The sequence below is a fragment of the Eriocheir sinensis genome, chromosome 61, assembly GCF_024679095.1.
Source record: "Eriocheir sinensis breed Jianghai 21 chromosome 61, ASM2467909v1, whole genome shotgun sequence".
Classification (NCBI taxonomy): domain Eukaryota; kingdom Metazoa; phylum Arthropoda; class Malacostraca; order Decapoda; family Varunidae; genus Eriocheir; species Eriocheir sinensis.
The window spans coordinates 760769-771145 of NC_066569.1; the positions used below are offsets into that span (position 1 = coordinate 760769).

Here is a 10377-nt window from a genome sequence, read left to right on the forward strand (position 1 = left end):
CATGCTGTTTACTCAGGGTGTTCTAAACATTCTACTATCTACTTATACTTATGTATCTATTGTTATATGCTGCTGCTTAGAATTATAGGATGTCCGGTTATGCTCTGGGTTTGTATTCTCAGAAACTTCCATCTCACATTAACTATTTCCAAAGGACATATTTCCCACTGCAGAGCATGTCCCCGCCAAGACGCGCCAACTTGAAGAAAGAGATGCCCTATGCCTTTCTGCTTTTTCCTCTGGGCAACTCAAGTATTTTAGCACACACTGGCAAATGACCATTACACGCATTTCTTATCAAGACAATTAGTGGTGGATTCTTTTTTCCCAGCAGCTAGTCAGGCAGACAACATCTCTTTCCTTCTGCCTACACCCACAGGTACATTACAAACAAGAAATCCATTCCACAATTTATTGGTAATACATTAGATCTTCTGGAAAAAATTATTAACCCAATAGCAGCAGGGATCATGTTTCTTAACGGTCCCTCCAAGCGAGAAAAATGAGAAAAAATCACCCCTCACACAAACCATTTCATAATATATATCAAAGCATTTGTGATCAGATTATGTATCATCTATTTTGGGGGTTTATATCATGGCACAAATTTGGCCCGTCGCTGCTACAAGGTTAAATCAGTGTGAATATAAACTGTACGCTTTGTATCAAGCTGGTTATCCAGTAGGGCACAATAGTGACAGTACATTAGGTAAGGCTATACACTACGGTATTCCCCATCTGTATTTATGAAACTAATAAAAGCAATTACGTTCATAGATACTATTTACTAATCTGTGTTAAAACAAGTGAAAAACTAAATATAAAGTAGTGTACATCCTAAACATGCCTCCTGCTGACTCGAGTGACTGGTTAACATTAACAAATCACAACTTATCTGCCCATTACTTCATAATTCCCTAATTCATTATCACTTTCTATTGGCATGACACATCAGTGAGAAACTTGAGTTAGTAAATAAGTTTTGATTCCCATTACCCAGCAGTTATTCAAAATACAATGGTGCCATTCCAACATCATGTATTCAACCAAGCAGCAGGCAGCAAACTTTCTGAAGTTGGAAAGTTTCGTTTAGTCGGCGCAACATCTGTGGTCATATACCGGAGAGAGACAGAGGGGGGAAGGAATTATAGGAGAAGGGAACAGATCCCAGGAGACGGGATACAACCCCCAATTAATACCTGGTACCCATTCACTGCTGGGTGGACAGGGGCATAGGGTATCAGAAAAGCCGCCCAAATTTTTCCACTCCGCCCTGGGAATCGAACCCGGGCTCTCTCGGTTGTGAGCCGAGTGTGCTAACCACTGCACCACGAAGCCCCCAAACTTTCTGAAGAAGGGCGTCTCTATGGGCAAGTGCATTTATGCTTTGACAAATAGACAATATCTGCTCAATCCCTAGGCCTAGAAGACAGGATGACAGATGCAATAGATAGAGATGGTTAAAGGAAAGGCAAAACTAGGAGAATAGACTAAGCTAAAGGATACAATACCAGGAAAAGATGGGAAATAAATTACAAGAGAGCTAGAAGAAGGGACTGACTGGCAACTTGAAAGAATGAGAATAAGCAGAGCAAAAGAATTTACCTAAAATATGAGAAAAAAAGTATGTCTATCAGCATGCATGTGTTTCTTGTATATGTCTGCATACAGAAGGACACACACACACACACACACACACACACACACACACACACACACACACACACACAAGAAAACCCTTCATTCCGTAACAAACAGCAATGATGGGGTGCAAGGAATGGAAAAGGAAGCGGATTAGTCTGAGGAAAACCTTCAACAGTTCGCCCTGTCCAAAGAGGATCACACACACACACACAAGAAAACCCTTCATTCCGTAACAAACAGCAATGATGGGGTGCAAGGAATGGAAAAGGAAGCAGATTAGTCTGAGGAAAACATTCAACAGTTTGCCCTGTCCAACGAGGATCACACACACACACACACGAGGACATAGTAAAAAATTGGGGATGTAGTATCAGCGAGGAGAGTGCAAAGCTTTAAAGAAAAGTTGGATAAATGTAGATACGGAGACGGGACCCCCAGACCCTGTAAAAGTATAACTAGGTAAATACACCCACACACCCACACCACCGTTGCGTGTGAACGTGGGAGGATGGAGCTCCCAAAGGATATTTTACCTATCTTACCTAAAATCTGACATACGGGGGAGGGGCATTGCTGGCACTGTTCCGGTTGGAGGTTGGGAGGAGGGGTGCAGAAGGCTGGAGGAAAGTGTTAGTGTATTAAGAAAGGCGAATATAGAAAACCGTACTGAGAAGGAGACGAGTGATGTGCGGTGTTTGTTTACGCCGCCATTACAACTACAGTGGTATTCAGCAGACTTCTCTGGATTAGAGGAAAATAACAGTGAGCTGCAGAATAGATTATTGCAGAGAAGAGTGAAAGGGTTGGAGAGTGATTTTGAAGTGGTGATGAAGATGGTGAGTGAATTGAGAAGGGAGAGAGAGGAGGGAGGAGAAGCGAAATTATGAAAAAGTGAAAGTGGAGCGAGAGTTAAGAAGTTGGAACAGAAAGTTGACGGTGGTGCAGAGATGATGCAGAGGGGGAGTGTGCAGAGCTTTAAAGAAATAGTAGAAGAGCAGCTGGAAGAGAAGATGGCTGAGAAGGAGGTGAAGGTGATAAAAAAAAATGAGGCACCGGTAAGAGGCACGGTTGACAAAAAGAAGAGCGTCATTCTGTTTGGCGTCAAGGAGGACAAGACCTCGGGCAAAGCTGTGAGAGAGAACAGGTTGAGAGATGCAGTGGAGATGGTCATGCAAAGGATACAAGAGGGAAGTGACCTAGTGAAAGAAACAGATGACTGGCATAGAATTGTAAAATACAATGACAAAAGAGATAGACCAATTAGAATATGATTTAAGGCACAGAGTGAAGCAGAAGAGGCCCTGGCAGGAGCTTGGAAGCTGGCAGGAGAAGACACCAAAATGATGTGGCTGAGAATAGATCTGAATGAACAAGAGAGTTAAGTTGAATGAATTTAGAGGTGAGGTTCGTGATTTAAATGAAAGAGATCGAGAGAAGAGAAGAGGGAGTTATTTTGGAGAGTAATGGATATGAAAGTGAGGAAGTGGTTCATGGTGACGAGAGGAAGGAGGGAACGAAACTAACAGAAAAGGAGCAAGGGTGGAAAGTGACATATACGAATATTAATGGAATAGTTTCATCGTGCATAGAGTTTAACAGCAATTTCAGAGACAAAGAACCTGATATTGTGGGGCTGATGGAAACTAAGTTGTGTGACTCAGTTGAGGTGGTGGGGATTGGAGAAGGTGCATATAACATATGGAGGAGAGACAGAAAGATAAAACAGGGAGGAGGGGTGATGTTGATGGTAAGGAAAGGCATTAGGGTGGAGGAGGTGATTGAGGGTGAAGGCTTGGCAGAGGTGTTGACAGTGAAAATTGTGGGTGCTGAAGGAAGAAGGAGGCAGTATGTAGTAGGGTATGTGCCCCAAGAACAAGCGCATGGGAGTTGTGTGAATATGAACAAATGATACAAGACACGATAAGTTGCCTGGATGGAATGTTGAGGGAGTGTGAAAGAATAATTATAATGGGCGATTTCAACTGCAAGGAGGTGGAATAAGTGGATTAGCAGACGCAGGAAGCAGACGAGTTGTGGGGAGGAAGACTCCTGCAACTGGCAATGGAACATGTGCTGACTCAGTGATCAAGGAACATACCAGATTCGGGAAAGAAGGTGAGGCATCAAGACTAGACCTGGTATTTGGTATGGAGCCGGAAGTAATAGAAAATCTTAAAGTAGATTGTCCAATAGCGAAGAGTGACCAAGCAGTTGTGGAATTTGAAGTATCAGAAAAGAGAACGATTGACCGAAAAGAGGATCACAAAATTGGGAGAAGCCAGACTTGTTAGCATGAGAACCTTTTTTGAAAATGCAAATTGGAGTGGGCTGTACAAAGCCAAAAGTACACAGGATAAGTGGGAGGAGTTTTTAAAGCTATACAAGGAAGCCAAAAATAGATGTCCCCATGGTAACCTAAAAGGATGTTGGTAAAAAGAAGTGGTTTAACAAAAGATGCGAAACAGCTAGAAAGAGAAAGGAGGAAGCTTGGATGGGATGGAGGAGACGAAGAAGAATCAACTCATGGAACAATTTCAAACGAGCAAGGAACAAATATACAGACATTAGAAGAGAAGAAAAAATTAAATATGAAAAACACATAATCGACAAGTGCAAAGACCAACCCAAACTGTTCTATAGACATATGAACGGCAAATTAAAGAATAGAGAAACAATCGATAAACTGAAAATGGATGAAACCACATATGAGGACCCAGCAGAGATGGCAGAGGTGATGAACAACAGCTTCCATAGAGTTTTCACAAAAGAAGAAGAATTTGTACAACCAACAGGCCAGGAAAGAGGAAGGGTTATGCAGGAGATACAGTTAACGGTTCAGGAGGTCAAGGAAAGCTTGAACAAGCTGGATGTAAGAAAGGCGACAGGGCCTGATGAAGTATCAGGGTGGATCCTGAAAGAATATAGTGAGCAGCTTGCAGAGAAACTGCACTCCATAATGAGTGCCTCCGAGTGAAGGAAGGGTACCACAAGATTGGAAGAGAGCAAACATAGTACTGATTTTTAAGGGAGGCAAGAGAGAGGACCCATTGAATTACAGACCGGTATCATTCACCAGTGTGGTTGTGAATATACGTGAGAGACGTTAAAAACAGGTGGTCGGATTTCTTAGAAAGTGAGAAAATTATCTCAGATTGCCAGTCTGGATTCAGGAGAAGGAGATCTTGCATCACCAACTTGTTGTGTTACTACTCAAGGGTGACAGATTTAATACAGGAGAGAGAAGGCTGGGGGGATGGAGTGTACCTGGATTTGAATAAAACATCTGACAAAGTACCGAACAGAAGACCAATTTGGAAAATTAAAAATGTGGGTGGAGTGGGTGATGGACTGACTAAGTGGCCGGAGGACTTCCTAACTAACAGGGAAATGAGGACAATAATCAGGGACAGGGTTTCCAACTGGTGCCGAGTGAGGAGTGGGGTCCCACAAGGTTCAGTGTTGGCACCAATAATGTCTGCTGTTTATATAAATATGGTGGATGGAGTGTCCAGCTATGTGAGCTTGTTTGCAGATGATGCAAAGCTATTGAGACGAGTCAATGATGTGAAGGACTGCGAGGCATTGCAGAGGGACCTGGATAGAATATGGGAGTGGAGTGGTACATGGCAGATGGAGTTCAAACTTGGGAAATGTAAAAAATTTGGAGTTTGGTAGGAGTGGTAGATGTGAATATGATTATAAGATGGGATGTGAGATAATATGCAGAGGAGTGGAGGAAAAAGATTTGGGAGTGACTATCTCAGAGAACATATCACCGGACAAACACATCAACAGGATAACGGGACAAACTCTGAATTTGGTGAGGAACATAAGGACAGCATTTGTATACTTGGGTGAGGAGATGAAGAAAATAATAGTCACAATGATAAGGCCAAGGTTAGAGTATGCAGCAGTGGTCTGGTCTCCTCACAAAAAGAACATAAGGAAGCTGGAAAGAGTGCAGAGAGTGGCAACTAAGATGGTACCAGAACTTCGAGATCGGACTTATGAGGAGAGTCTCAATAGCATGGGGCTCACAACCCTGAAGAAGAGAAAGATCTGATAGCGGCGTGCAGGGTGGCGAACGGAGTGGAGCATTTGGACAGAGAGGACCTGTGTGTGTGGAATGAGAGAGAAACAAGAGGACATGGAAAGAAGCTGAGGGCGACCACTTGTAGGAGAGATGTGAAAAAGTTTAGCTTCCCAAACAGAAGCACTGAGCAATGGAATAGACTGAAGGAGGTGGTGGTTTGTGCAAGAAACATTCATGAATTTAAGGAAAAGTTGGACAAGAGTGGATATGGAGACAGGACAGCGCGAGCGTAGCTCTTCTCTCATATGTCACAACTAGGTAAATACACACAAGAAAACCCCTCATTCCGTAACAAACAGCAATGATGGGGGGAAGGAATGGAAAAGGAAGCGGATTAGTCTGAGGAAAACACTAACAGTTTGCCCTGTCCAAAGAGGACCCCACACACACACACACACACACACAACAGCCAAGTCAGTACATAGTAAGCACAAAAGATGTGCAGAAAGTAGTAGATTTGCATTAACAGAGTATTTAGTTAGTAGAAAAAGAGGTAAAAGATATGCATATCAAGATTAAAACTGGTACCTACCTACCTACCTACCACCTGCAAAGGGGAAGATGGTTAAGAGCTGCTGCTAAATCTTCCTCTTCCATGCAGGGTGGCGACAGAGAGGGCAGCAGGCAGACTGGCTGGTGCCTGCTGTTGCTTCACTGCTGTCTACACGGACCTGAAGAATAAAGGTCTGCATTAATGTCTGCTGGTGGAAGGCAAATAAGGGTTAGGATAATGTCACACCATTATCTAATCTGACAGCAGAGTAAGCTATGTGGGGGTCACTTTTGGGCCTGTCTATCTAAAAGTTGTGTGGGGCTTGCAAGCTGGGACTGCCACTCTGTTACCTGAAATAAAAAATATGGTTGACATGCTGCTGCATCTCTCTCCTCAGCAACTGACAGGTTATGCCACCATGGGCTCCTCCTCGGCGAGTCTCCCGGCTATGAAGTGTACAAGCAGCCACAGCAGTAAAAGGTGACAGCGGGCAGCCTGGTGGCTTAACACTCACATTCCTGCCGAGGCTTGCTTCTGCTTCAATGTTGTCCACACTCTGAGCTGGAAGGATGGAATAAAGGTTTACATTAATTTCTGCTCCTGGAAAGCAAAGGTCAACATAATGTCACATCAGTTTCATTTAGACAGTAGTGCAAGCTGTCTGGGGCTTGCAGGGTGCAGGGAAGTGTGGAAGGTGTGTGCAGTGTGAGGGTGTGAGTGTATCTATTAGAAGGTGTGTGGTGAGAAAAGAGGGCACACAAAGCCTTCTTCCTCTAGGTGAGTGGGTAGTGGAGAAGGGCAAGGCACTGATTTGGGGGCCTTCTGTGGTGACGACCGTCAGGCAGGAGTCATTGCTGCTGAGCTGTGCTGCTGCTGCTGAGCTGAGCTGTGCTGCTGCTACTGAGCTGAGCGCTGCTGCTGCTGCTGAGCTGAGCTGTGCTGCTGCTATTGTCCCAGTGCTTGCCAAAGCTCTCTGGGTCGTTATTTGCTAGGCTGCTGCTGCCAAAGTCTTCACAGGCCATTTAGTGTGTGGGGCAGCCCATCAATCTTTACATTGTGCATGTTCAGCACCTGTAGCAACTGCTGTTCACGCTCCTTGAACTGATTCACCATCATCAGCAGTAGGTCACGCTCAGCTGTGGCCTGGGCCAGTTTCTCAGACAGCTGCTGCTTTTTCGCCTTCTGCATGTCGCGATGTCTCTTGGCATTCACTGCGTTCTTCCGCTTCTTTTCCATCTCCTCATCAGGCAATGGAGCCATCTCATACACCTTGGGCCTCTTGGACTGCCTGCGACTGAGGGCCATGCCATTGGGGTTCTTGATCTTACGCCCACGCTTCTTAGGGGCGTCAACGGCCTGCAGAGGGGCAGGCAAGGCCACTCCCTCATCCTGCTTCTGCTGCCACATGGATGAGGAGGACATCACACACGAGCTGGCAGGGGAGGCAGCCAGGGAAGTTTGGCTGGCAGACAGCTGGGGCAGGTCTAGTTGCTGGATGTTGCAGGGCTCAAGGTCGAGGGCCTGCTGGGGGTCGGCTGCAGGGCTGAGGGCCTGCTGAGAGATGGCTGCAGGGCTGAGGGTCTGCTGGGAGATGGCTGCTGGGCTGAGGGTCTGCTGGGAGATGGCTGCTGGGCTGAGGGTCTGCTGGGAGATGGCTGCTGGGCTGAGGGTCTGCTGGGAGATGGCTGCTGGGCTGAGGGTCTGCTGGGAGATGGCTGCTGGGCTGAGGGTCTGCTGGGAGATGGCTGTTGCGGTCTGCTGCAAGAAAGGTTCTGGAATGGTGGACTGCAGGAACAGGATCTCAGGGGAGGCAGGCTTGGTGTCGGCGGCTTGCATGGGGTCAGGCACTAGGCTAGGGGTCTGCTGCAAGAAAGGCTCGGGGACGGCGGGCTGCAGGAACAGGAATTCCGGAGAGGCGGGCTGAACGTCGAGACTGGAAAAGTTATCCTGGGGCAGGAGTGTGAGCAGTTCGTCCGTGCGCCGATTTCGACTGTATTCCTGCGGCCCCACCCCCACCCCGTTGTCCCCACTAAGCTTGGTGCTGTCAAAGAGGGTGTCCCCGCTGATGGCCTGGTTCACCAGCTCGTCAAGGTTCACCTCCTGGCTGGCAGGCTGCGGCCCCACCCCCACGTCGTTGTCCCCACTAAGCTTGGTGCTGTCAAAGAGGGTGTCCCCACTGATGGCCTGGTTCACCAGCTCGTCAAGGTTCACCTCCTGGCCGGCGGGCTGCGGGCAAGATATGTCAAAGTTCACAATACTGGTGGCCAGCCTCGCGATCTCGTCGAAGTCGATCTCTGTGTCCATCTGCTGGATATCCAGTGGAAGGCTCAAGGTGTCTTGCCAGACCACGGAAGCCATTTTTTGAGGGTGTCTTAAATATCTCAACTTCACTCTCGCCTCACACAACCTCAAGGCACTGGAGACTCAAATCGCTGAAGGGGCAACGTTAAGGCTTTTTCTTGGTTCTTCTTTTCCCAACGATATAGGCAGAACAATACGTACTATAACTCCGTGCTGCTAAGCTGGGTAAAGTAATGGAAGTAATTGCTCTCGCTCGGCATTATATAGGGCTGCCGGAGCGGGCGCGGCCCTGCACCAGACAGCCAATCCCTTGCCTGTGACGTCGAGGCTCGGTGACGTTACTGGTTCCCATTGGTTGGCTCAGGAGCAAAACGTATCTGTAAAATATTATAAACGTATGTGACTATATGATGCAACTTTCCCTTTTAACGATCTCTTGGTACTCATTTCCTGTCCATACGTATTGTTACTTTTATTTAGTTTGCATCATTTTGATATTTTCATTTTTTTTCCTCCTCATATATATATATATATATATATATATATATATATATATATATATATATATATATATATATATATATATATATATATATATATATATATATATATATATATATATATATATATATATATATATATATATATATACTCAGTTTTGCGTGGCCGCCACCCCTTACACTGCTGCATGTATTCCAGCTGGGAAGTGATGGAGTTAGAAGTTGCTGGTCGTGCTGCAGAATATCCCGGGACACCTGGTTGATCCGGGATTGATGCCAAAAATTTGTCCAGTTCCCTCTTGAACACCTCTGTTTCCACCCCTGTAATGTTTCTCAGCTCTTTGGGGAGGTGGTTGAAGAGTCTGGCCCCCTTTTTTGAGATGCTGTTGTATTGGAGTGTCTTTACTTTAGCTTGGCATTTAGATGGGAGGTGGTACTGGACACATTTTCTTCCGGTTCTTGCATCATTGGTGTTATTGTCTCTGTTTTGGGTGGAGTAATTTGTCCTTCAAGTATTTTCCATGTATATATTACACTTGTGATTTTCTTGTGATATTGCTTCCTTTGGGGTCTTGGTATGTTGTAACGAGGCGGTCTGTTTTACCAAATCTTAATAGTTCAAACTTGTCCTCGTTAAAACTCATGTTGTTTTCCTCAGCCCATTAATTTGTAGATTTTATCCAGGTCATCTTGAAGCTGGAGACTGTCTTCAATCTTATCTATGGGTTTGAATATTCGGGTGTCATCAACGAATGATAGTAGTTGACTGCCAATGTTTGAGTTCATGTCATTTATCATTATTAAGAATAAGACAGGGCCAATGACTGTGCCTTGTGGGATACCGCTCACTACTTTTTCACTTCTTGAAGCTGTTCCCTCCACATTATGTTATCTGACTTCTGTTGTCAAGAAATGTTCTGAGCCATTCCCATATATCTTACCTCTTATGCCAATTGCTTTGATTTTTTGTAGGAGGATGTTATGGTCTACTTTATCATAAGCTTTTGCAAAATCTAGGTATATTGCATCCACATTTAGATTTTCTCCCATATATTTCAGGATAGAATTGTGGTAGTCAATCAGTTATGTGAGGCAAGATCTTTTACTTCTGAAGCCATGTTGAAAATCTTTTAATTATAAGTTGATTATCTTCCAAGAATTTTACCATATATTTCTTTAATATTCTTTCAAAAGTTTTTATGATATTGGAAGTCAGAGAGATGAGTCTGTAGTTCTTTGGTTCTTTCTTAGATCCTCCTTTAAAGATTGATGTGATGTGTGCCAATTTGAATATTTCTGGGATTTTGAAATGCCTGAATTTTTCTCTTTTCTTCACTCCCACACGA

General features: G+C 44.9%; 1 protein-coding gene across 2 annotated transcripts; it reads right to left on the reverse strand.

Moving 5' to 3' along the window:
- Positions 1-398: 398 nt before the first annotated feature.
- On the reverse strand, positions 399-8882 carry LOC126986059 (helicase SRCAP-like). Of its 2 annotated transcripts, XM_050841739.1 has the most exons (3): positions 6581-8882; positions 1937-6408; positions 399-1810 (listed from the first exon to the last, which is right to left on the reverse strand). In XM_050841739.1, exon 1 carries the CDS (start codon positions 8586-8588, stop codon positions 7242-7244), a length of 1347 nt encoding a protein of 448 aa, XP_050697696.1. In that variant the 5' UTR covers positions 8589-8882; the 3' UTR covers positions 399-1810; positions 1937-6408; positions 6581-7241. The 2 variants fall into 2 exon arrangements, with proteins under 2 accessions (XP_050697696.1, XP_050697695.1); XM_050841738.1 differs by having other exon boundaries at positions 399-6408.
- Positions 8883-10377: the final 1495 nt, after the last annotated feature.